Source organism: Mauremys mutica, chromosome 15 (genome assembly GCF_020497125.1).
Source record: "Mauremys mutica isolate MM-2020 ecotype Southern chromosome 15, ASM2049712v1, whole genome shotgun sequence".
In the NCBI taxonomy this organism is placed as follows: Eukaryota; Metazoa; Chordata; order Testudines; family Geoemydidae; genus Mauremys; species Mauremys mutica.
The window spans coordinates 3909594-3935308 of record NC_059086.1 but is presented as its reverse complement, the minus strand read 5'-3'; the positions used below and the strand labels follow the sequence as shown (position 1 = coordinate 3935308).

At 59.0% G+C, this 25715-nt stretch overlaps 1 protein-coding gene and 1 long non-coding RNA gene across 2 annotated transcripts; one reads left to right on the top strand and one right to left on the bottom strand.

Moving 5' to 3' along the window:
- The first annotated feature begins 4064 nt into the window (after positions 1 to 4064).
- On the top strand, positions 4065 to 9346 carry LOC123349811 (mRNA decay activator protein ZFP36L2-like). Its single transcript, XM_044988007.1, has 2 exons — positions 4065 to 4155; positions 7814 to 9346. The coding sequence occupies exons 1-2, from the start codon at positions 4102 to 4104 to the stop codon at positions 8633 to 8635; spliced, it is 876 nt and encodes a 291-aa protein (XP_044843942.1). The 5' UTR covers positions 4065 to 4101; the 3' UTR covers positions 8636 to 9346.
- Positions 9347 to 23341: 13995 nt separating this feature from the next.
- LOC123350637 lies at positions 23342 to 24896 on the bottom strand. The gene is made up of 3 exons (XR_006573785.1): positions 24774 to 24896; positions 24516 to 24535; positions 23342 to 23704 (listed from the first exon to the last, which is right to left on the bottom strand). It is a non-coding gene; the product is annotated as an uncharacterized LOC123350637 (long non-coding RNA).
- Positions 24897 to 25715: the final 819 nt, after the last annotated feature.

The window sequence follows — 25715 nt, the reverse complement described above, 5'->3', positions numbered from 1 at the left end:
ATCTGGCTGCATGATGGGTGTGCAAATCCTGCCCTGGAGAACTGGTGTGCAAATCTGTCTGCATGATGGGTGTGCAAATCCTGGCACTAGTGGTCAGATGTGCAAATCTGCCTGTTGGTGTGAAAATCCTGCCCTGGAGAACTGGTGTGCAAATCTGCCTGCACCTCCTGGCACCAGTGACCTGGTGTGGAAATCCTGGCACCAGTGACCTGGAGTGCAAATTGATCTGCACTGTGTCTATGCAAATCCTGGTGCTAGTGAGCTGGTGTGCGAATCCTACTATGCTCAGGAGCGGCTCTAGACATTTTGCCGCCCCAAGCACAGAGGGTCCGCTGAAGCCGCGGGACCAGCGGACTCTCTGCAGGCACGCCTGCGGGAGGTCCACCAAAGCCGCGGGACCAGCGGACCCTCCGCAGGCGTGCCGCCGAAGGCACCCTGCCTGCCGCCTCGTGGTGCTGGCAGAGCGTCCCCCGCGGCTTGCCGCCCCTGACTATGCTCCATGGCTAGGAATGCAAATCCTGCCCTCGGGACCTAGTGTGCAAATCCACCTGTATTGTGAGTGGGCAAATCCTGGCACTAGTGCCATAGTGTGCAAACGCTACCGTGCTCAGGGCCTAGGAGTGTGCAAATCCTGCTGCAGTTGGTGGCTGGGAGCGCTGCGACTAGGCCCTAGCACATTTCACTCGCTCAGAGTGTAAACCCTGGTGCTAGTGCACCGGTGTGCAAATCCCACCATGCTCAGGGGCCGGGGCGTGTGGATCCCAAGCGCTGGGAGCATGCACCTCACGGCCGACAGACCAACCACACACCAGCGGTGCAAACACGCAACACTCCCCCCGCCACCCAACCCCCCCGAGACTGAAGCTGAGCTAAATTGAGCAGCAGATATACCCCAACGCTCTCGCCACGCATCCTCCGAGGCTGGGTTGGTTCCTTCGGCCCGTTCGCTCGCTCCTGTGGCTATCAGCTCAGCCCAGCTGGCAGCCAACGGGCTCGCGGGGGGAAGAGCAGGAGAGATAGCGGGGCTATGACACGCTGTTTATATTCAGCCGGCTCTTAGCTCCTCCTCGCCCCTACTGCTTTTGGGGTGCCCAGCAGCTGCGCAAGGCTCCGGGGGTTGGGGGGGGTCTCCCCGTAGCTATGAAGCTTGGGTTTGGTGGGCAAGGGAGACAGAGACACTGGGTCCATCTAACTTGACACCCCCAGATCCAGACCAATGGGCCCATCGGTCTGGTATCACCCCCTCCCTTCTGCCCCGGCTCCGGCCAGAGTGGCATCTACTTCAGTCGCTCCCAGGGGACCACTAGGGGGTGGGGAGGAGGGTTGTGGGTCGGCAAGCCCAGGACAAAAGGACTCAGCTCGTTAACGATGGTAGCAAAGGTTAAAATACCCCATGGTTAGAGCAAGGCGGACTGGGATCAGGTCTCCTGGGTTCTCCTTCTGGGTCGGGAAGGAAGTTGAGTCGAATAGTTTAAAGTTGGGGGGTAAGTGGGGTCAGGACTCCTGGGTCCTATTCCCAGCTCTGGGAGGGGAGTGGGCTATAGTGGTTGGAGCAGGAGATCACCTAGACCCTCACCACTCCCCTTCCAGAGCTGGGGTAGAACCCAAGAGTCCTGACTCCCCACCCCCCTGTTCTAACCACTGGACCACACTCCCCTTCTAGAGCTGGGGATAGAACCCAGGAGTCCTGACTCCCAGAATGCCCTGCTCTAACCCCTGGACCACGCTGCCTCCCAAGACTTTCTGCCCAACACTGCAGCAGCAACTGCACCGGGGCTGCAGCAGGGCGGGGCTGGGTGCTGTTTGTGACCGTTGCCTGAACGATTTTACAGCAGCGGGTGCCAGGCGCCGCAGAGTCATGGGATGGGAATACCCAAGCTGGCAGCTGTTGGCCAGGAGGGGAAGCGGTGGGAAAGGAAGGGGATGGAGGGGGGAGAAGCTACGTGGAGGGTGAATGTGGGGTCGGTGGCACAGACGGGTTGTAATAAATTATTTTGCCTAGAGACGTTGCCCACCGATGCCAGGGGAAAGGGCACTGGGGTTTGCATCATCAACTGTATTTTCAGGCTCGCGGTGAAAGAGCTCTTGAGAAAGAATCTGGTGTGTGTGTGCGTGTGTGGGTGCGTGCGTATGCACATGCGTGTGCTTTCCCCTCCCAACAGCCCCCGCTCCGTGTCCCAGCTGGGAGCGGCTCGATGCAGGACGCTCAACCCCTGGTCATGCTTTTACAATGCCAGAGAGGCAGGATAGCCCAGGGTTTGGGGTGCCAGTCGGGGACTTAGAAGACCCAGATTCAGTCAGCTGCTCTGCCACAGACTCTCTCCGTGCCCTTAAGCGAGTCACTTAGCCGTGCCTCAGTTTCCCCCAGCTGTGCAATGGGGGAAGGGACAGCTTAGTGGTTTGAGCATTGGCTCACTAAACCCAGGGTTGTGAGTTCAATCCTGGGGCAAAAATCTGTCTGGGGATTGGTCCTGCTTTGAGCAGAGGGTTGGACTAGAGACCTCCTGAGGTCCCTTCCAACCCTGCTATTCTATGAGAGCACAGCTCTGCCACACAAGGAGGGTAAAGACAACAGCAACGGGGGGCCCCCCAGGGCACAGAGGGCTATTTGCTCCTGCCTTGCCCCTCATGCCATCACCGGCACCGCTGGGAAGTGGGCACCACAGACCCCTGGCTTTGACCCGGAAGCACTTTGTGCTCACTTAAACGACTGAGCCAGGGACAGGGGATCAGGCCCGAGATGCAGGAAGGGAAGCGCAGCCAATGGGGTGAAAACACCTGATTTACTGGCCCTTGGCAAAGCTCCACCAGAGTCCAGGGGCATTTTCCCGTTGCAATTAGATGCCCACAGCTGGCCCGTGCCCACTGACATGGGCTCTGGGACCCGCCCCCCTCCCAGGGTCCCAGCCTGAGCTCTGCCCCAAATAACATTGACACTGGGATTTTATACCCCACCCCCCGAGGCCCGCGCCAGCGGACACAGGCCAGCCTGGGCGTTCTCTTGCAGTGTAGATGTACCCACTGGGGCCAGACGCCCAGCTGGGGTAAGCCGGCCTGGCATGGATATCAGAGGAGCGACACTGATCTACACCAGCAGAGGACATCAGTGCCTTTAAATGTGGGCAGGACGACATATAGGGCCCATACAGATCTCGGCGAGTTTTTGAGGGGTAATGACAGCTGCCCTCTCTCTACTGGGGGTATGGGTAACTAATTTTCCCAGCTACAGCAGGGGTTAGAACACACCATCCCCAAATCCAGGCAGCCCCATTGTTCTGGCTGAAGGAGAATCTCCATTTGCAGTATAGGGGGACTGGCACACAGAGGCACAGCTCCGGTTCCACCCGGAAGAAGGCAGCAGTCCACAGACACGCCAGCCAGCTTGCTGCAAGCGGCTTCCCATCCAAAAAGCCTGAAACGCTTTACAAAGAGAGGGACCCACCCCATTTACATGTGGGCAAACTGAGGGACAGAATGGGGAAATGACATGGTAAGGGTCACACTCCAGCTCCAGGAAAAGAACTCAGGAATCCTGACTCCCAACCCTCCTGCTCTAACCACTACAGCCCACTCTCCCCCCAGAACTGGGGAGAGAACCCAGGAGACGTGACTCTCAGCCCCCCCATGCTCTAACCACTAGACCCCACTCCCCTCTCAGAGCCAGGGATAGAACCCAAGAGTCCTGGCTCCCAGCCCCTGCCCCGCGCTCTAACCACTAGACCCCACTCCTCTCCCAAAGCTAGGATAGAACCCAGGAGTCCTGGCTCCCAGCCCCTACTCGCTCTAACTCCTAGACCCCACGCCCAGCCCTGGGAAAAGAACCCAGGAGTCCTGGCTTCTCGCCTCAGCCTCCACTGTGGCTGCAGCCATGCATGGGAATGTTGCTGCGTGAAACACGCCCCCACACACATACCCCCTTCCCTGGCTCACCGTGGCCACGCCCACCCCGCTATCCGCCCCGCCCCTTTCCCGGGAGGGGGCGGAGCTAAGGGGCCGCGCGCGGCTGCAAGCGCTGGCTCTTTAAAAGCCCTCCACGCGGGCCCGGCCCGGAGCTGCCCCGCCGAGAGCCGCAGGAGCCAGCCGGGGCCCGGGGAGGAGACGATGCCCTCGGATCTGCTGACCCCCTTCGTGGAGCTGGACGATCCTCTGTGCCAGGTGGGGCAGGCGGGGGGGCTGCCACGTGCAGGGGGGGGGGTTTCTCTGCTCCTCCCTCCTGTTTTCCCGCCATCCTGCCCCAATGCTTTTGTTACCCTCCCCGGTGCCTGGCCGGGGGTGGGGGGTGATCTCCGGCTTGGGGAGGCCAGGCCTCCTGAGCGCCCCCTTTAAAGGCCGGGGTGCAGAAGATCCTGAAGCAAGAAAGTCCCCGTCCCCCCCCAAGAAAGTCTCTGCTGGTTTAGTTACGGTGCAGCCTGATCTGGTTCTCCATGTGCTCCCGGCTGCCCTGCCCCGGGGTGGGGTGGGGTGGCGGGGCTGCTCGTGTGTGAGTTGGTGCCACGCTTCCCCTCCTGGGCAGGGGGGGGGGGCGGAATAAGGCCTCTTCTTCCAGCCCCGCTCCCTGTGAACTCCACGGCTGGCTGGAAGCGCTTTCTCGCCGTGCCTCGATTTCCCCTTCCCCCGGCTGGACTGCAATGGAAAGACGTGACCAGGCAGCCCGTTAGCTTTGCTTTCCGTTTGATTGTGTGGGTCACTGGGCTGGCTGCTCGTTCCGGGGGCAGGATTGGGCCCAGCATGAGGGGCGAGAAACGGTGCCGAGGTTTGTAAAAAGCCAGGCAGGATTTGCACCTAGGTGTCCGGACAGGCAGCAAGGAGATTTAGCTGGGGATTGGCCCTGCTTTGAGCAGGGGGTTGCACTAGATCCCTCCTGAGGTCCCTTCCAACCCTGATCTTCTAGGATTTCAAGCTGGATGGGTGCTGGAAACAGGGCCCCCCCCCCCCCCCCGGCTTCAGTGCAGGGTTTGCAGCTTGGATCAATGGCTCTCAGCCTCCCCCTCACTACAAATTGTCCCCTCCCTGTGGCTCCTAGCACGGTTGTAGCTGCTCAGAGCTGGGATGGTTTGGGGCGGAGGGTGTCTCTTTCCTCCCTAATCTGCCTGCCGGAGGCTGGGCCCTCAGCGGATGTGAGCTGGGTCTCACTGCAAACAGGACACCTGCTGGGGATCTGACCCTGGCTTTCAGAGATTCCCACCTACCCCACCCCTCTGGCTTTCCCCAACTCCTGGGGTGCAGCAGCCCAAGGCAGGCCCCTCTGCTCCGAGCAGTGGTGCTCTGCTTGGGGCGGAGGGGGGATACAAGACACCCGAGCGCTTTATTAAACGCCCAGTGTGAAACTGGAGCGCAAAGCAACGGTAAGAGGCTCCGGGGCAGAGCCAGGCTGGGACTGGCTCCCGGCTAGGAACTTCAGCCGCATGGGCCAGGCTTGTGTTCGCTGCAAGGTTTCGACCTGGGGGAGCCGGGAAAGTAGGAACCGGTTTCTCCTCCTGTGCCGCGGCGCCGTGTCCTGGCGTTTCTGGAGCATGGGAACGGGCTGACGTGGTGGGGGCTCCCTTTGTTCAAACCGACTAAGCCCAGCTCAGGGGGGCAGATGGGCCCCACACCTACTGACTTGGATCGGGGCCACGCCTGGAACGGTGAGCCAGCCTCTGGCCTCCCCTCTGGACGAAGCCTTGGTAGAAGCCAGGTTGTGTACATCCTGCCTCCCCCCCCACCAAGGGCCCAGTGCCCGTCTCTGCTGCCTAGAGCATTCCCTAAAAGGTGGGTCTGCTTGTATTACATGGAATATGGTAGCCGCCAAAGGCCCCGGTGCACAGCCCCTGAAAAGGTCACCGTCTCCGGCCTGTTACACCAGTACATCTCCAGCGGTGGGCGCTCTCCTACTGGGATGTTGGAGTCGCCAAGGTGGTGTAAAGCTGAACTAAAATTTAGATATGGGGTGGATGGGGAAACTGAGGCACGGGGGTGGGAAACTTGCCCAAAGTGGCCCTGGCAGCAGATCTGAGAATAGAACCCAGGAGTCCTTGTCTGGCACACCCCCTGCTCCACTCCAGTGCCCACATTAATGCTTCATTAGCTAGGAGCACTGTGGGGGGGAGCCCTCCCCCCACATGTCCCCTAGATGTCCAAGCTTCCCACTCACCCTGGATGGGGAAGCAGCTCCTTGCTGCGCCTCTAGTCAATGATCCTTCCCTGCCCCGTCGGGAGCCACAATCTACGGTCCTGCAGGCCCCAGACGGGGTAATTGGCTAATTGCATGAGCTGGGCAGTCCAGACGGAGCCCCTGCAGATGTCTGAGCCGGCGGGGCATGGCTCAGCTCCCTCTCCCAGGCCTTAATCAGCTGGGGCAAGTGCATTGTGGCCTCCTGGTGTGGCTCCTGGGTCAGAGCTGTCAGATCCGCCCCCTAAACTGTTTGGCTGCTAAGGTCTCTGTGTGGCTGGCTCCCTGCCATGAGCCAGGGCCTGCTGAGAGCAGCTGTGGGGCAAGAACCCCTCCCCTCCATGTCAAAACCCCTTGGAAATCCTTGCCAGAGGCCTAGGGGGTCTAGGAAACACAGCTGCACCCTTCTGATTCCATCCAGCAGAGGGCAGCTGTCACGGAGTCGTGTCGTCCCCCCGTGTGCTTCCCACAGTGAGTCCGCCCAGGCAGAGTCCTGGGGAAGCCAGAGGGTCCTTGTGTATTTGGTTGTCATGGGTTTTGTTACTATGGCAACTGAGTTAGACTATTAAGGGATAGCTCAGCCGGTTTCAACCGGCTGAGTGAGCTCTCTGTTTCTGTAAATAAAATGGAGGTTTTGGTTAGCTGTCTGCTCTCTGGCCTCAAGTGATTGCTTCCTACACCGGCTGCCCCTAGGACATAACAGTCCTGCCCCCCACTTCGCAGTCAGACGTGACTCGTAGCCAGCCAGTAAGACAGAGGTTTAGTCGATGACAGGAACAGGGTCTAAAACAGAGTTTGTAGGTACAGAGAACAGGACCCCTCAGCTGGGTCCATTCTGGGGGGCAGTGAGCCAGACACCCACGTCTGCCCTCACTTCTCGTCCCCAGCCGGCTCCAGACTGACACCCCCTCCAGCCCCTCCTCTCTGCTGAGTTCCTTTCCTGGGCCAGGAGGTCACCTGACCTCTTTGTTCTCCCCCGCCTTTAGCATCCCCTTGCAGGGGGGAAGGGCCCCCCTGGCCATTAATTGCCAGGAGACAGTCATCCAGAAACTGAGGCACCCACCCAGTATTCAGAGGAAACATTAAGAACAGTCCCACTTTGTCACAGCAGTGTGCTCGCCTCCTCCCATGCCCTGCGAGGACCCCCCAGTGTCTGTAAAGCACTTCGCTACCAGATGTCCCCGCTGTGAAGGTGGGGAAACAGAGGCACGGAGAGGGAGGGAAGCGGCTTGCCTTGTGTGAGTCAGGGCTGGGGGTGGGGGCATGGAACCCAGGAGTCCTAAGGCCACTTCCCAGCCTGTGCTCTAACCACTAGGCCATCCAGCCTTCTGCTTCACAGCTCACCAAGGAAGCACAAACTAGTGGGTGGCACACTGTTGGGGGTCTTCCCCCCCCCCCCCCATCCCCAATCAACAGGGTTTTCTGGTTGCTGATGCTTAGGATGGTGCCTGAGGTTTGGCTTCGTTATTCACCACCGCAGGCATACGGCCGCCCTCGGCCTGGCGTGTGGGGCTCACCCAGGGGCCGTCCGGTCTGTTTTTTGGTTGGGGGCAGGGTTTCCCCCCTTCAGCTCAGCCTGTTTCTGCTGATGGCCGTCCCCAGCCTCGCAGCCGGTGGTGTGTTGCCTCCTCTAACCGACTCCCCTTTCCTCTGCCCTTACAGGCCTTCCTGAGGCTGAACGTGGGGGAGGAGCCTGGCTCCACGGCGAGCTGCCCGGTGGGATACCAGCGCGCCTTCTCCGCCTGCCCGGCAGCACCGTCCGGCAGCGCCGAGCCCCTGGACGATGCCCTCGGCGCCTCGGATGCCCTCTGGTCTCTCCCCGGCCAGTGGGACTGGGCCCCGGCGCTGCCCCGCACCAGCCTCCAGCGCATCCCGTTCCGGGCGGAGCGCTCGGCCAGCGTGATCGAGGGCTGCCGGGAGGGGGCGGCGGCCGCCTCGTCCCGCTACAAGACGGAGCTGTGCCGCACCTACGAGGAGAGCGGGGTCTGCAAGTACGGGGCCAAGTGCCAGTTCGCCCACGGGGCCGGGGAGCTGCGGGGCCTGAGCCGGCACCCCAAGTACAAGACGGAGCTGTGCCGGACCTTCCACACGGCCGGCTTCTGCCCCTATGGCTCCCGCTGCCACTTCATCCACAATGCCGACGAGCAGCGCCAGCCCCCGCGCCCGGGGGGCCGCTCCCCCTCCTTCTCCCGCAGCGCCTCCCTGCCGTCCTCGCCCCCCGGGCCCTGCCGCTGCCCTGCCGGGGAGCCCCCCTGTTCGGCCTTCTCGGCCACCGCCGCTCTGGGCCAGGACGGAGCAGGGGGGGCTCCGGCCGCCCCCGATGCCTTCGTCTTCCCCGGGCAGCTGTTGCTGCAGAGGAGCCCTTCCTCCGACTCCCTCTCGGATCAGGAGGACTCGGGAGGCAGCAGCGGGTCGGAGTCCCCGGGACTGGGGCCCAGCGGGCGCCGGCTCCCCATCTTCAGTCGCCTGTCGGTCTCCGACTAGCAGGTGTGCAGCGACCCTCTGGCGTGGGCCCTGCCCCCCACCCTCTGCTGGGCCTAACGCTTAGGTCGCTGCCTCTCTGCCTAGAGGCTGGGGCCGGCGGGGAGCTACCGTATCGGGTCAGAGCTGAAGGGGTTAATCGGTTCCAGGGTTGAGTGTGTTGGGGCAAAAACCTCGGCCCTGCCCCGCTCTGGGATCATGTGATCAATAGCCCATGGGCCAGATTGTCTCCTTCTGGTGTAAATCTGGGCTCATTCCATTCCACTCCCATGTGAGTCCCACCCCGGTATTGCAAAAGGGGAGAGAACTAGCCCTGGGAAGGGGGGGTGCTTCTCTCCCCCCCAATCACATGCCTCATACCATTGCTTATACCAGTGCATATTGCTGCTTTATGGGACCGGGGATTGAGTCTTGTAACCAACCGTGCAAGGAGGAAAAAACCTCTCCCCGGCTTTCACTGGTGAACACAGTTGGGGCTATTTTTGCTTGCGGGCGGGGGAGGCAGAGACTTCAGGAGACCTCCTGACCTCCACATCTCTGCAGCCTGGGTCTGTGGGTGGATTCTGAGTCAGATCTCCTGACCCAGAGGCCACTGCTGGAAACTCAGATGCGTGGGACCTTGTGTCTTCCAAAACAAACAAAAAAAGGAAAGTGGTTTTTTTTAACACAAATAGCCAAGTTGCTGTGATAGGGGTTTTTTTTTGGGGGGGGGGGGGGGGGCTGTTTCTGCTGCGCTGCATCTCGTGTGGGTATTTCCACCGGAGCCGGACGCTGCTGTGAGCTGCAGAGCCGGTGTGAACTGGTAGCTCCTTTTTGTAAGCTTTTGGGGAGCCTCTGGTGCCCCGGCTTTGGGCCAGCGCAGAAGGGTGGATGTGAAGTGAAATGGACGTGGTGCTGAAGCTGACGGGCCTCTTGTCTCTGAGCGGCCTAGGGCAGGGGAGGTGGGGAACCGAAAAGAAACCGCTTCCTGCTTCATTCCCTCAGGGTGGGCTGCTGGTGGTAGGCGGGTTGTAGTTTTTAAACTGATCGTGACCTCTACCCGAGAGCCCTTCTGAGCGTCCTGAACGAGCCGTGTGGCCTTGCCCGCCAGCTGCAATGGGCGGCTAGCTCTGAGTCTGCCCACTAGGTGCTACTCTCCCTCAGGCTCCGAGGAGTCGGTTGCCACCAGGTGGGGCTTGATGTGACTTAAACTTGCCAGTCAAACTCTGCACAGCCTGGCTGGGGTGGCAGCTGGCTCTCATCTTGCCAGCAGGGGGTGCTAGGTTCCAGCAAGGGGTTTCCCCCCCCCCCCCCCCGCCTTGGTGTCCAGATATAAGTAAACTGGGATGTGGTCCCCTCCTCTCCTCCCTCCCTCGTGACATCCCAGGTTGGGAATCCATGTCCTGAGTCTTCCATTTGGCAAGTGATTTCTCCTCCCAAATTCGTCCTAACTTGGCTGGCCCACCAGATTTCTGCCCCCAGCTCCTCTAATCTCCTCCCGAGTGGTCTGGATCCTCGTGGCGAGGAGGTAGAGCTGCCTCTTTGCATGTCAAGCGGGTGGAATATGGCAGGAAATTAGCCAGCCTGGGGGGCTGTCTGGGAAGAGGCAGAGCTGGTGTTCACCCTACCCACCGTCTACGCCAGGTGAGATTTCTCCAGGTAGCTCTGTTCCCGCCCAGGCCCTTACACAAGGAAGGGACAGATTCTTGCTCATAAGTCGTCTGCTCTGAGCTAAGCTGTTCAAACATCCAAACTCACGGGCAAAACCTGCCTGTTTGTTTGGGAGCCGAGACCTTCAGCGAAGCTGACCCGGAGCTTAGGGGCTGAATCGCTTTAGGGCCAGATTCCAAAAACCCAAATGGGCTCCTGAATTCTCCCCCACCACACACACACACACACATCCCAACCTCATGTTTCAGATCCATCTGCCCCTCCTCGCTGGGCTGGGAATGGGGCAGTGTTTAGACTAGGGTTTAATGTCCCAGTCTCTTCCAATAGGTAGGATGGCACCTCACCGGCTCTGCCTGTGGCTGGCTAATCTAGGTGTCTTTCCCTGTTTCAACCCCTTCAGTTATTTTGAAGAAAGCCACTAATCTTTCAAAGGTAGAAGGCTTCCTCTGCTGGGATAGCGTCGCTGGGCTAGTAGCTAAGGCAAGGAGTTTTCAAAGATGCCTTGGGGGTGGATTTGACGATCCCACTCCAGTTTTCCATGCAACTGATCAGACCTGTGCATCGAAGGGCCGCTTTGTGTGAGGGGGTGGAAATTGACAGTATTTCTCCATGTGCGGATGCTCTATTCTGGAATAATTCATGCGCTTCCGAAGCAAAGCAACCATTCTGGAATAAAATTCGTTCTGAAATGGAGCAGGGACATGAGTAATTCTGCAAGGGTTATTCCAGTCAATATCCACCCCAGACCAGCCCTTCATCAAATTTAGGTTTGAAAAACCTCGATCTGTTTTTTGTTTTAAATTATATTTTAAACTATTTATTGTCTTTTTTTTTTTTTAAATCCTATTTCTGATATTTGGAACCAAATCTTTGTAGAGGAGCATAAACTTATTTTAGTTTGTTTATCCTGCGTGCTGGAACTTCAGTGCGTGCCTTAAGTACCTGACTGTAAACGTGCTGAATCTAACTTATTGCGAAATTGGTTTCCTGTTTATTTATAGTGGTTTCACTCTGCTTTTTTTATAGATCTATAAAATTAATATAATGGGTGATTATTTTTTTATGGATTGTATCTATTTCCTGACTGTAATAAAACTGTCTCTCTTTTTGTGCATCTGAGTCTCTGCTTAATCTTTTAAGCTGAAGGCTGGCTGTGTTTAACGGCTGTTTAGTATCACAGTAGCACTTATGGGGGAAGAATAATGCCAAACCAGGCCCTGATCTTGCACGTGTTTAACGTCAAGCTTCTGGCACCAAGCCCATGTTGAACTTTAAGCAAGCGTGTTAGAAGTTCAGCAAATCCCTGACTCCTAGGTTCCACCGACTGCACCGCTGCTTAAAATCTCTTGTAGCGCTCTCTGAGCAAAGACATTGTACGTAAAGACGGTGAAACTCCCTGTCGGTGGCTGATGCACAAGTCACCACCCTGCCTCCATTTCCCCGCCTGTCAAATGGAGATATGCCTATCTATCTCCTAGAACTGGAAGGGACCTCGAAAGGTCATTGAGTCCAGCCCCCTGCCTTCACTAGCAGGACCACTGCCCTCCTTTGTGTAAAGCACTTTCAGATCTGCTGTGAATGCCAGGGGTTGCTAGGGCCACATCCTCACCCTTATGTTGAAAACCCTCTTTTTGACAAAAACCAGGGCCGGCTCCAGAGCCCAGCGGGGCAAGCACCCGCCTGGGGCGGCCCTTTCTCGGGGGGGCGGCAGGCTGGGCCGGCGGACCTGCCGCAGTCATGCCTGCGGGAGGTCCACCGGAGCCCCGGGAGCAGCGGACCTGCCGCAGGCATGACTGCGGATGGTTCGCTGGTCCCGCGGCTGGGCTGGACCTCCCGCAGGCATGACTGCGGCAGCTCAACCGGAGCCGCCGGACCAGTGAACCACCCGCAGCTGCGGGAGGTCCAGCCGAGCCGCGCGACCAGCGGACCCTCCGCAGTCATGCCCGCGGGAGGTCTGCTGCTCCCGCGGCTCGGGGGCGCCTCCCGGGCATGACTGCTTGGGGCGGCCGAATTTGTAGAGCCGCCCCTGACAAAAACATCTTGTTTGGGGGGGGGGGGGGTTCCCCTGAAATTTTACAATTTCAACAGACATTCTTGGAGGTGCATGTCTCTCTTCCTCCCCCACCCCACCCCCCCGGACAAGTAATGGACTTGATTCCAGAGTGGGGGAGGTTTTCAAAACAGGAGTGAAGTGTTTTCTCTGACCGTGGCCTCCCATGTTCTAGAATTCCCCCTGATTCAGTCCACGTTGGGGCGAAAGCAATCCCCAGTGTGGATGTAATGGGGTGAGGCCGCTGCCTCGTCACAGACACAATGTGCTGTGGTTTTGTCTTGGGTACCCGTCTGGTGCCCTGGCACCTCCCAATCTCTACCCACCCCCTTAGCCTCACAACCCCACCGCCAGCTAGGACTGGGCTGCTAGTCCTGTTTTCTCTCCAAGCGACGTCTCCGACACGCACGTTATTGATCCTTCCCCCTTAGCCACTGGCCTGGCTGATGCTATTTCCGATGTAACCGGTTTCCCTGCCCCGCCCCCTGTTTTGGCCTGGAATCTTGCCCAAGAGCACAAGCCTGACAATCAAGTTGCTGTGTGACCAGCCAGCAATGTGGCCACAGAAAGACAAGAGCTGCCATGCTGGGTCAGGCCAGTTTTGCTCAATATCCTGTCTCTTCCGGGGAAGTGTACAGAACAAGGCAATTATGGCGTGACCCACCCCTGTCTTCCACTCCTGGCTTTTGGCAGTCAGGGGTTTAGGGGGTTGTGTCCTTGGCCTTCTTGGCTAATAGCTAGTGATGGACCTGTCCTCCAGGAACTTCTCCAGTGGGTTTGTTTTTTTTTTAAATAATCTAGTCCTCCTTTTGGCCATCACAACATCCTGTGGCAATGAGTTCCACAGGTTAGTTGTGCATTGTGTGGGGAAATGACTTCCCCTTGTTTGTATTGTTGCCTATTGGGTGACCCCTGGTTTTTGTACCGTGACAGAGTAGCACTCCTCCCCCCCCCCACGATTATCTTATATGCCTCTATCATCTTCCCTCCTTAGTCATCTCGTTTCCCAGCTGAATAGCCTTGATCTCTGTAGTCTCTCCTCATAGGGCTGCTGTTCCAGCCCATTAATCGTCTGTGTTGCCCTTCTCTCAACCTTTTTCCAGTCCCACTCTATCATTTTTTTGGATGGACTCATGAGAAGTGGGCACAGTCTTCAAGGTGTGGGTGCACCAGGAATTTCTATAGTGGCATTATATATTCCATCCCTTTCCTATGAGTTCCTGGTAGCCTTTTTGACCCCAGCGAGCACAAGTTTGCCGAGAACGATCCACGGCGACGCCGAGATCTTTCTTGAGTGGTGAGAGCTAACGTAGACACCGTCGTATGTACAACTGGGATTTTGTTTTCCAATCTGCGCTACTTTGCACTTCTCAGCAGTGAATTTCATCTGCCGTTTTGGCACCCAGTTGAGTGAGGTCCCTCTGTCACTCTTCCCAGGCAGCTTTGGCCTTCGCTCTCTTGAATCATTTTATTTGAGCTGCAAACGTTGCTACTTCACCTCCTTTTCCAGATCATTTACAAAGATTGACCAGCACGTGTCCTAGTACAGATCAGTGGGGGATCCTACTATTTACCTCTCTGCACTGTGTAACGGGCCACTTACTCCTACCCTTTCCCTAGCTTTTAGCCAGGTCCTGATCCATAAGACGATCTTCCCTCTTCTCCCATGACTTCTTAGTTTCCATTAGGTGAGAGACCTGGTCCAAGCCTTTCTGAAAAGCAACCCGTACGGGGTAGCTAAAATCCCCCTTTTCTTACCTAGGGTCTCAAGTACTTGTGCACCATTCTTATTTTACAAATGGGGAAACTGAGGCACAGGGAGAACTAGGGGCTTGCCATATGCCTAGACTTGCTTTCCCAGCACCCTCCTTCCCCTGCCCATTTGGGTCAATGGGCCCCCAAGGCCAGCTAGCCTGCGTTCAGCCCCTGCTGGGCCTGTTTACGGCCACCCATCCTACAGCTGGGGGATATGGCGGGCTTGCAGCAGAGGGGTGGTTTCCAGTCACACGTAGCTACACGTGGGCCGGCCAGCTGTGCACCATGTGATCGTATCAAAATGTCACTCCTTGCCCCGGGAAGCTCACATGCTGCCATGGTTCAGAGCGGCTCATGTGACTAGGAGCACCCGCCCGTGGGACTGGGGCCGGGAACTGAGCCTTCAAACGAAGTCTCCAAGCTCCTCCTCCCTTGGGGTGGGAGTTACAGCAGTGCAACGTGAACTAAACCCTGAATGTTCTTGTTTGTATTTGCCGGGAGCCCCAGCCGGGCTCGGGGTGCCAGGTGCTGCACGGCCTCACTGGGAGACGGGGGGGGGTGGAGATGGGGAGAAACAAGTGGAGCAATTATTCTGTGGATTCAGGTAGCTCCTACAGGCCACACCAAAGGGGGCCTGATGAGGTGCTCCCCTCAAGAGCTTACCATTGAAAGAGATGATGAGAGGGGAAACTGAGGCACAGAGTGAGGCTGTGATGGGCCCGTGGTCCCCAAAGAGAGTGAGGGCCATCTTCACGACACATCAAAGGGGTGTTATTAGCAGACCCAAAGCAAGTCCTGGGAGAGTTGCAACTGGGTTACCGCACCCCCTTATATCCTAGCGAGGCCCGTGGCTCCTGCCTTCCCGCGCTGCTCTAGCGGTCTGCCCTGCTGACAGCCGCGAGCGCTGGCTGAAGGGGGAACAGGGCCCCTCCCTTTCTTGTTTGAAAACCCGGCCCGCTGTAGGGCACTTAAATTCCCTCCCTCCCTCAATGTATGAATTTTAAAAAGAAAAACCCAGCAGCCTTCAAAGCTTTCCCATGACATTTCAAAGGCCTCTGCACCATTCAGCCTCACCAGATCATCCTCGCCAGGCCAGCTGATGGAATTCACCAGCTGGGCCCTGGCTCCCGGAAAAGGGCGGGTGTCCGGGGGAGTCTCCACCAGCCTGCAGTGACCCCTGTCTCCCCAGCAGAGATTAGGGGCGAGCGAGCTGGTAATGGGGGCTGGGGGATGGGTTTGGGCCCCATATGTCCCTGGGATCTGCCAGACAAAACCGCCTGCCCATCAATCTCCCCGACCCCCTCCCGACAATGGCTCAGTTTTAAAGGGCTTATGTAGTGGCTTCGCTGGGGGAGGGGGGGGAGCAGCTGTCCTGTTTGTACAGGGGGTGGGGGCCCTCTTCGCTGTTTGCACCCGTGCCTGGGCAGCTGGAGCCGCCCTGCTGGAGATGGGGCGGGATGTGGGGTTTGCACCCTCGGCGGGGGTGGGTTTTTAGCAGGGGTGGGGTGGAGTTCTGCAAGCCAAAGTCGGGCGTCATTCTGGAGCCGTTCACACGGCTGATCCCGATTTCTGGGGTCCCCTTTCACGGGAAGGGGTCCGGAGCCCCCTTCACCCATCTGCTCACAGGCCCCTGTGGACTTGCTAGTGCAGGGTGCCCCCTGCAGGTTGCAGTGGGGAGTGCAGTGGGAGAAATTTGGGAATCAGGGAAGGGCCCAGATTTCATTTCGTTTTGGCCCAGGTGCCTTGAGTTTTCAGGGCTCGACTCACCGGGCTGGTGCACCCGGCCCCAGAGGATGGTACTTCCATTAGAAGCAGTCTGGGGCAGAGGCCATCTGTGTGTTCTGGGTTTGACCCAGTGGGAGCCGGGTCTATAAGTGGCGTGTGTAGGTGCTACCATAGTGCACCTAATAGCCATGAAAATGTACAGTGCCTGGCACAAGGGGGGCTGGCCCATGCGTGGGTCTCTTAGGTGCGACTGTAATTCACCTAATAGCAATAAAACTGTACAGCACCTGGCACAATGGGGTCTAGCCCATGATGGGCTGCCTAGGTGCTACTGTAATACACCTAATAGCAATAAAAATGTACAGTGCCTGGCACAATAGGGTCCTGGGCCATACCTGGGGCTTCTGTTGGAAAACTGGCCAGGGGCTCAGGAAAGAGCCCTGGGAGTGGGACTGATTCACGGGCTGGGAAACCTGCCTTCCAGCAAGAGACTACAGGACCTCTGTGCGGCCTAACGGATCGCGCACAGCGTGGCGGCTCGGCAGAGTGGGGTTCTGTGCCTGGTGTGGCTGCTGGGCCTCAGTTTCCCCATCTTTTAAATGAGGATCCTTATACCAACCTCCTTGGCAAAGCGCTTTGGGCTTCTGCAGATGAAAAGTGCCAGATGAGATGCCAGTGGGAGTTAGGACCCTGAATAATTTGAGGAGCTGAGCTTAGCTCTTGTTATTGATTATTCCGTTCAGGCTGAGGCCTAGAGGAGGAGATTTCTGCTAGCTGGGAGCTCTTTAATCCACCATGCAGCGGCAATATGAGATCCAGGGGCTGGGAGCGGAAGCCGGCCACGTTCAGACTAGAAACGGGGGCAGGTCTGCATTTTTAACAGGGAAGGGGCTTGACCACTGGAGCAGCTCCCCAAGGGACGGGGCAGCTTCTCCATCTCTCAGAGTCTTTAGCTGAAGACAGGCTGCCTCTCGCTCACACCCGCGCTAGCTCAGCCACAAGATACGGGCCGGATGCTGGAAGGGCCGGGGCGGGATGGGCTGACCTGGGTTCTGCAGTCTCTGGCCCCATCCCCATGCAGCAAGGAGCTGCCTTTTCCGCTATGTGTGGGAGTGGTGTGGGGGCAAATATGTTGCCCAAGCAACTCCTGCAGCCGGTCCCAGCAATGCCGGACCTGATCCGGGTCCAAGCCAGGTCCCCAAATGACCTTCTGCTGGTTGAAGAGACAGAAGGGACCGGCCTGGTCCAGGCCAGTGGATCCAGGGCTGAGGTGCTCTGCTGTCTGACTGCTGTTATACTAGCATCAAGGGGCCCCGTTGTGCCAGGCGCTGCACAGCCACAGTGAGAGGCACCCCCCCCCCCCGGCCACAAGAGCTCCCAGAAAGGCTGGGAGGTGAAACTGAGGCACAAAGAGGCAGCAGCGACTTGCCCAAGGTCGCTCAGTAGAACCAAGGTGAGAACCCAGAAGTCTTGACCCCCAGTCCGGTTCTCCTTCCGCCCCACGTTCCAACCACTAGGCCCTGCTCCTCTCTAGCAGCAGATCAGCCGTGTGTGTGTGTGTGTGTGTGTGGATTGCAGCAGAAGATCAGGCATGTGCGTGTGTTTGTATTCCAGCAGCAGACCAGCCGCATGTGTGGAGCGTGTGTGTGCACAGGGGGGCAGGTCCCAGTGTGCGTGTACATGTGTGTGTGTGTTTGTGTGGGAAGGGGGGGTGTGTGCATAGGGGCCAGCAGCAGACCAGCCGCATGTGTGGAGCATGTGTGTGCACAGGGGGGCAGGTCCCAGTGTGCGTGTGTGTGTCTGTGTGAAGGGTGTGTGTGTGAAGGGGGTGTGTGTGCATAGGGGCCAGCGGCAGACCAGCTGCGTGTGTGTGCACATGGGGGCACGTCCCAGTGTGTGTGTGTGTGCGCGTGCACATGGGGGCAGGTCCCAGTGCGTGTGTGTGTGTGCGCACAGGGGCCAGCGGCAGACCAGCCACGTGTGTGTGCACACGGGGGCGTGGGTAGGTCCTGGGAGCAGATCAGGTCTGTGCTCTAGGGTTGGCCTAGGGCGGGCGGGTGTTTCTCAGCTGGGGGGGGCGGGGGGATGAGCCCCACCGGGCCTGACCGGACTGACACTGCTCTGCAGACAGAGCTCTGATTCTCAGGACGCTCAGTCCGGCTCCTTCCCTCCCTCCCCATCCCCAGCCCCATGTAACCAAATCACTCCTTGCACTGCCCCGGTGTAAATCAGGAGTAACGCCGCTACAGCCAGCGGGGCCCATTTCCCTCGCCCTGGTGTAAACCAGGCGGGAGATGCGCGGGAGGAGAAAACCAGGCCTTTGCCAGGCATTCCCCAGACACCCCAAACAAGGGTCAATGACCCGCCCCAGGCCCCACCGCTGACAGAGCAGCGCGATGCCCCCTTTCCTCCAGCGGGGGGTGCCATTGGCCAGCGGCAGCCTCCATCCCTTTGCTTGAGGGTTTCCACGGCACGAGGCCAGAAGCGAGTTCACACCAGTCTCAGCCCTAGCTCGGGGCACATTTCATCGCTCAGGGTTGCCTGCCCCACCCCGCCCGCCCGCTGTGCTTGTCTCGCTGGCACGGAGCCCGTGACGGTGATTCACGCCCGCGCTCCCCCCTCCCCGCCCCTGAAAGATGCCTATCGCGTCTTTCTTGGAAATGAGAGGCACAGGTCCCTGGGTTCAGCCTGCATCGGCCCAGCCCCACTCCTTGGGAACACAAACAGCCTGCGGCGAAGCGGAGCAATGGGTGGAGGCAGCTTCCAGCTCCCCTCCGGCAGAGGGAAACCCCCAGCCAGACCCAGTCCGACCAAATGCAGTGCAGAGATACCCCAGCTGAGATCAGGGCCACACTGGGCTGGATGATAGACCGAGGTCAGGGCCCCGTTGTGCCAGGCGCTGCACAGACCCCAACTGAGATCAGGGCTCCAATTGTGCCAGGCGCTGCACAGACCCCGACCGAGCTCCTGGGTTCTGGATCTAGCCGGTTTTAAAGATGAGAGCCAGCTACAAAGTTTGGATCTTTCACCAGCCCAAAGCTCAAGGCGGGGCAGAGCTGGGCCCATGCACGCTGACGGGGAAAAAAACCAGGCCGCAAACCAGGCCAGGTTTTAGATGGGGAACGGGGCAGGTCTGCCAGATATTTGTGGGGGAAAACCTGCAGTCGGGACCCAGGAAACGGCGAACTGAACATGGCTTGAGCTAAAATGCAGTCTGGCCTTGTGGTCACAGCATGGGCGTATTGCTCAGGCTGTCTGGTTTCTAGTCCCGCCACTGCCTCCCTGTGCAACCTTGGCCAAGTCACTTTCCCTCTCTGCCACTCAGTGCCCCCTCCCCAATCCTTGCTCAGTCAATATTGTTGGTAAACTATCTGGGGCAGGACTGTTGTGGCTTTGTCTGGCTCAACCCTGGGGTTTTCCCCTTAACACGCTCTGTATCCCCCTGCCTCTGTCAGCCTTATGTAGGGAAACAGTCCCTAAGCTACAGAGTTCACCGCAAGGCAGCTGGTATTGGATGGTTCTCCAACCCCCCTGGACTAGCCCTGTCTCTGCTCGGCCCCCTTCATCTCTTGTGTGTGATGTCCCCTAAAAAGTCCCGTGAGCCTGTGAAACTCTTACAGTGCGGTTTGAACGGCATCTGCACGTGGGGCTTCCATCAGGCCTGCTCCATCCACCCCGCGCACCCCTGGCTGACACAGCCACGCCGGCAGAAATCTGCAGCGTAGCCCCAGCCCTAGATTTCAACCCCTCTCCACGGCCCCCCTTGGCAGCTCACTCGGAACTTGGCGCAGGCTGCAGTTGAGTTTTTAGTGACAGCTGGTAACCTCGTTCTTTGCCTTTCTTGCCGGCTGACTCATTCAAGCAGTGCAGGCTAGTGCGAGATTCACGTCTTGTTTTCATTTGACTCATTCGCTGCCGTTTGGAGCACGCTGACTTGAATCGAATCTCACGCTTCGGCGTTTCACCCAAATCCCCCCCTGTTGGGCCCAGGGCCTTCAGTTCCACCAAAGAATATCAGGCCCCTAGAGATCAAATTATTCTGTGCCATGGGCAGAGAGCAGGAGAGACCGTGGTGCTGCCGACGCCCAGAGTCCCTGCAACCGCAAGGAATTGCTCAAGAAAGATATCCCAGCCAGCGACCTGCGCCCCTGCAGAGGAAAGCACAAGGCCTCTGCCAATCTGAGCTGTAGGGAAATGCCCTCCTGACCCCAAAGCTGGGATCAGTTGGATGCTGAGCGCATGAGCTAGACCCACCAGCCAGGCATCTAGGAAAAATAATTATCTGTATTTCCACCAAGCCCACCTTGCCCTGTCTCCAACTGTGGCCGATCTCTGATGCTTTAGAGGAAGGGGAGAAAGCCCCCAAGTTCCAATTGTGCATCGGGGGGGGGGGGAGAGAATCCTTCCTGACCCACGTGGGTGACTGGATGAAGCCCTGGAGCATGAGATTGGATTCTAGTCATTAGCAGACAGGTAGACCCAAACGAATCAGAAGAAAACAATGACTTATAAAATCCTGCTTTTATTTGCTCAGTGATCTGGGCAGCAAGAAAAGTGGGGATAGAGGGAAGGGTTTTTAAAACCTGGCACTTTTCCACCTGCCCCTTGTTTGAAAGGTTTGAAGGAGTCAAACCTTGGCGGGTCGGTCTACAAAGTGTGTGATTGCAGCCAGGTGTAGACATATTTGAGTTAGCTTTGATCAAAGTAGATTGGGATCCAGGACTCCTGAGTTCTATCCCCAGCTCTAGAAGGGGACAGAGTCTAGAGAGTTAGCACAGGGCTTGGGGAAGGAGCTGGGAGCCAGGTCTCCTGGGTTGTAGCCCCGGTTCTGGAAGGGGACTGGGGTGTAGTGGTTAGAGCAGGGGGCTGGGAGCCAGGACTCCTGGTGTCTCCCTAGATCAAAGCTAGGTGGAGTAACAGTAGCAGTGGATCCATGAGGCGGGCAGGGCTAGGCTGTGCCCATGCTGCCCTGGCATCACTGCTGTTGTTACTTGTGCCAGCTTTGCTCCAGCAGCAGCATGGCCCCACCGCAGACAAGCACCCAGCGGGGCCTCTCGGGGCAGAGGGGAGGGAGCGGAGCAGAGGCTGCTGGAGGTGTGAGCTTGGAGCGCGTTATGAGGTTAGCCTGCGGTTGAGCCATGCAGGGATGACTAACCCGGCACCGTGGGGCCTTTGGGTGCACACGCTCGCCCTTTACCGGGGTGGGCTTTCTGCGCCCCTCCAGGCCGATGGCAAGTGAGTCATGGATCCCTGCTGGGCGAATGGCTCGGAGCCCCAGGGGAGTCCTTCCAAGGGGGGCACGGGAGGAGGGACACCTGCTCCCTGGGAATTCGCCTGTCAGAGGGGAGCCAGCAAACAGCTCTGCAGTGGGGCCGGATCTGGATCACGTCTGACTGCAAGGAGCCAGGGCCATAGAAGACCAAAGCTGCTGCATGTTGCCACATGCCCCCCTGAGCCAGCCACCCCCCCCCCCAGCCCTGCGATCCCTATGGCCCGTTCCTCACCCCCGCAGCCCCCGAGCCAGCAAGTCCCCTGCCCTGGGGCCAGGGGAGAGCTGGTGCCCCATAGAGGAGAAAGGCCCCTTCCCCTTTTCCTATCCCCTGAGCTACTGCCCTGATCCCAGGTTCCTGGGGCTCTGCTGGCCCCCACTGACTTCCTGTCTGTCTCTGGGGCGCACTGATGTCTCCCCATGGACTGTCCCCAGCTCCCTACTAAGAGGTGACCCTCCAGGGCTGTCCTGGCCTCTGTCCTGACCCCTCCCCTGCCCTAGGCACAAGCCCCCATCCCCGCCTGGCCAAGCCATCGGGCCGCTGAGCACAGAGGTCAACGCACAGCCGGGGGGAGGGCGAGATCTCCCCAGCCCCCAGAAGTCGGGGCACACTCTGGGGAGGGAGGGGGGGTGCATGTCTAGCCCCCGCCGGGTTCTTCCTTAGGTCTGGATCTCAGCAGACGCCCCCACCACGCCCGGGGCTGGGCAGCGGAGCGAGGGGGGTAGCCGAGGACACATGCTGTTTGCCAGGAACCCGGTTATTTGACGCGAGGGTTTACGACGGCCGGTTGAGATGGAGATCGGGTGTCACTGGGCAACGGTCTCCAGTAACCAGGCAACGGGAGCCTGTAGCCCCGGAGACCGGCCAGGCGTCCCTCCCCAGCTGGCTTAGCTCCGGGCCTGGTTCAACTCCTTCCTCCCCTCAGCTTCTGGGCCCTGCGAGAGACAGCCAGGAAAGGGTTAACGCGGGGGAGGGGAGTGGGGACTAGTGGTGAGAACAGGGGAGCTGGGAGCCAGGACTCCTGGGTTCTCGTCCTGGTTCTGGGAGGGGAGCCGGACCTAATGGTTAGAGCAGGAGGGCTGGGCGCCAGGACGTCCCCTCTCTGTGCCTCAGCTTCCACCTCCTGTGAATCGGTCCCTTCCCAAGCTCCAACCAGCGTCTCTCTCCTGTTCAGCTGCGGAGAGGCGGGTGAGGGCCGGCGGGCAGAACCCGGCTTCCATGCCAACACAGGCACGCGTGGGGAGACAGAGGGCCCCTGGGGTCGGCAGCTCCCGCAGGGACGCCGGCTGCGTCAGCGCCCCAGCGGTTTGCCTGCCCGAGGAGCTCTGCTCTGTGCCACTCCAGCTGCCCTTGACTCCCGGCCTGCATTCCACAGGCGGCTGGGAGCCCGTGGCCGTGACGCAGGCGGCACAAGGCCGCGTCCCTGCCAGGGGCTCAGAGCCAGCAGCAGGCATGGGCAGCCAGTCGCTTGCAGCCACTTCTGGGCACCCTCCGGCCTCTCCCTCGTCTACTTCCTTTCTTTCCCATTCCCCTCCTCTCCTGTCTCTCTATCCCACATCCTGCTCCCCTCAGCCCTGCCCGGGTGGGACACAACATTAAGTAACGCTCAGAAAGCCCCGCGTGATGCTCCTGTTCGAATTCAGGGTTAGGCCCCATCTGGGCTTGGACAGAGGGGCTCTCGCCGCAAAGTCAGCGCAGTGCCCAGCCCCACCCCTGGGGGGCGCCACCCTGCAGGAAGCAGGGTGGGTGGCTCCCATCGGGGGTGGGGGGCGCTCTGCCTTCAGAATCACTCCTGACCCAGTTCCCCGGTGGAGCGAGGGAGGCGCATACTTGGCTTCTGGCCACATGCTGCCCCGGTAGAGATGGTCTCGTGCTGGGCCCAACGTCCTCTTTAAGTGGAATATAGGGTTCTCCTTCATTTCCTGTCCTAAACTTGTCTGCTGTTAACCTGGTGCTGCGTTCCACACCAGAGGTGGCTGCATCTCAGCTCTGAACAGTCACTCCCTGGGCTGGGCAGGCCACACGGCTTTTTAATCAGCTGCTGGGCCCCACCCCAGAGGAAGCTGCAATCCCTGGGCAGCTACACCTACCGCGGTTGTGCTTTTTAACCCACTCTAGGGGATTTAGACACAATGTCTTTCATGATTTACCCTCCTGCTGTAACACAAGAACACGGGCTGATCGTGAAAAATACAGGGCCCCTGCTGGTGGAAATTGGAGTCAGAGGAGCTGCGTCGGTTTGAACCAGCAGAGAATTTGACCTGCTTCTTTTTTAATTAAACACAGTGCAAATTAGCAGGTGGAACTCATTGCCACATGATGCTCGGACTTCAGCAGGGTGCAGCATAGATGCAGCTAATAAGACTATCCACAGGTACTTTAGACCAGGTAAACATTTCCGCAAAACTCCAGCTCTTGACACTGTTCTGAACGTTGAACATCAGAACCTGGGCTAACGTCCACCTTAAATCCACGCAGCCAGCTGGACTTTGACTCCGTGGTAACGTTCCTTTTGTTGCTGCAACCTTGATCGAGATCAGAACCCACGTCGTGCCTGATGGTGCCCAGGCACAGCTCCTGCCCCAGCGAGCAAACAATCCATCGAGACTAAGGGTGGGGAAACTGAGGCAGAGAAGAAGTGAATTGCCTGGGGGGTCAGCCAAGACAGCCAGGAATGGAACCCAGGTGTCCTGACATGCTGGCTACGCCTGTCTGGGCGAGACCATGCTGTCTCCGCAGCAGGGGTGGGGAGGGCACCCCGCTTGCTGTGAACTGCGTAGGTCTCCCTCCCTCCTCCCCCAACCCAGTGACTCTGCTGGTGTCAGTTCCTCGAATTGCCTTTTATGGCTGGCCGGCTGGGATTGCGTGGGAGGGAGGGCAGGCGAGCAGGAATGGGAAATGTGGCAGCGGGTGGGGGTGGGGGAGGGATCCTACTCTGCAGTCCCTGTGGGCCAGGAGTGGGGAAGCCTACGGCTGCGTGCGTCACATCGCTGGGGTGGGTTTGTTTGGGGGAGGGGGTCGTCCTGCAGGTTCGGGGCAGAGGGACCCAATGTGTTCTGACACCCTCACCTAGGCTGACCCGACAGCAAGTGTCAGAAAGCGGGACAGGTCGGGGGGTAATAGGAGCCTATATAAGAAAAAGCCCCGAATAGCAGGACTGTCCCTATAAAATCGGAACATCTGGTCACCCTACCCCCGCCCCCATCCTCAGCCTCCACCCCTCCCCTCCCCACGCGGGAGAACAGCGTTGAGCTCCCACCAGGGTGTGCCAGAGGGTGAGGCAGCCCAGCGGGTGGGGTGGGGCACCCCCCCCCACAATGGCCCCCTAACTTCCCCCTATTGGTTCCACAGCCACCCCAGTGCCCCCCACCTCCCCGCACGTGGCGGCTGCGCAGTAACACCCCCCACCCCCACCGTCGCGTGAGTTTCCTACCTGGGACGTCACTCACTGATCTGCAATAGAAAAATAGAAAAACCACCAGTCAGAGCCAAATATAGACACCGCGACGTGCTGGGCCGGGGAGGGCGGACGCTGGGCCCTGCGAGGAGGGGATTTCTCTTGGGGTTTTGACACCCCACAGCCTGTCCTCGGCATGGGAACAGCCCCAGGGTGAAGGGGGGGGGCAGCGTTTCGGGTGGTAGCCAAGACCCGGCTTTTTATAGATTGTAAGGCCAAGGCGCCCACACTCACCTCCGAATAACACAGGCCAGAAAACAGCCTCCAGATAACGCCTAGGAAAGAACAATAATTGCCGGTGGTGGAAAATCCACCACAACCCCCTGGTCAATGGTTCATTTACCCTCCCCGTTAAAAACAGACACCTTATTTCCAGGCTGAATTGGTCCAGCGTCAACTCCCAGTCGTTGGCTTGTGTGAGACTCAGCCCACGCCGGGTGGGGAGGGCTCCCGGGTGCTTAGACCGGGGGGGCTGCACGTGACGAGTCTCTCCCCAGCTCTGGGAAGCGAGTGGGGACCAGGGAAGGCGGGGGTGGGGGTCCCGTCATCTGGCTCAGGTTCAGCGCACTGTTCAGCCACAGAGACCTCTCGCCTCTTGCTGCCTCGGTTTCCCCACCTGGCCAATGGGGTTAGTGGCTCTGCCCTGCCCCACAAGCTGGTGAGAGGATAACCCGCTTCCAGATTGCGAGGCACCCAGACACCGCGGTGCGTGGAAGTAGCTAGGAGAGGGGAGGGCAGTGACCGTGGCCCATTTGCGCCTCGGCTTGGGGACCCCTACCTGAGTTTTTTCCCCCTGTGCGTGGCAGGGACACTCGGAGCCAAGCTGAGCCCAGCTAGACTCGTCTCACCCAATGGGGTTCGACCTGGCGACCTACAGGCGCCCCATGGAGGTGGGCGATGGCGCTGAGCAGCATCCAGGGTGAGAGAAGGAGGCAATATAGGCGCAGGAGCAGGGTGGGGGGAAAGGCACCCCCCCCAGAAGGCTCAACCTTCTTCTATGCTGCAAAGGAGAGTCCTGCAGCTAGGCTGGCGTGGGACAAGGGCCCTGAACCAGAGAGGGTCCAGGGGATGGCTGGGAGTCCCCCCGACACACGCCTGGCTAGCTAGACTCGACGTTGTCCCCAAGCCCAGCCGGTCCGTGTGTCCCCCCGGCCCAGCCGGTCCGTGTGTCCCATC

Coding starts and splice junctions, on each gene's coding strand:
- LOC123349811 (XM_044988007.1), top strand. CDS start 4,102: ATGCCCTCGGATCTGCTGACCCCCTTCGTGGAGCTGGACGATCCTCTG. Junction 4,156..7,813: donor TGGACGATCCTCTGTGCCAG/GTGGGGCAGGCG, acceptor CTGCCCTTACAG/GCCTTCCTGAGGCTGAACGT.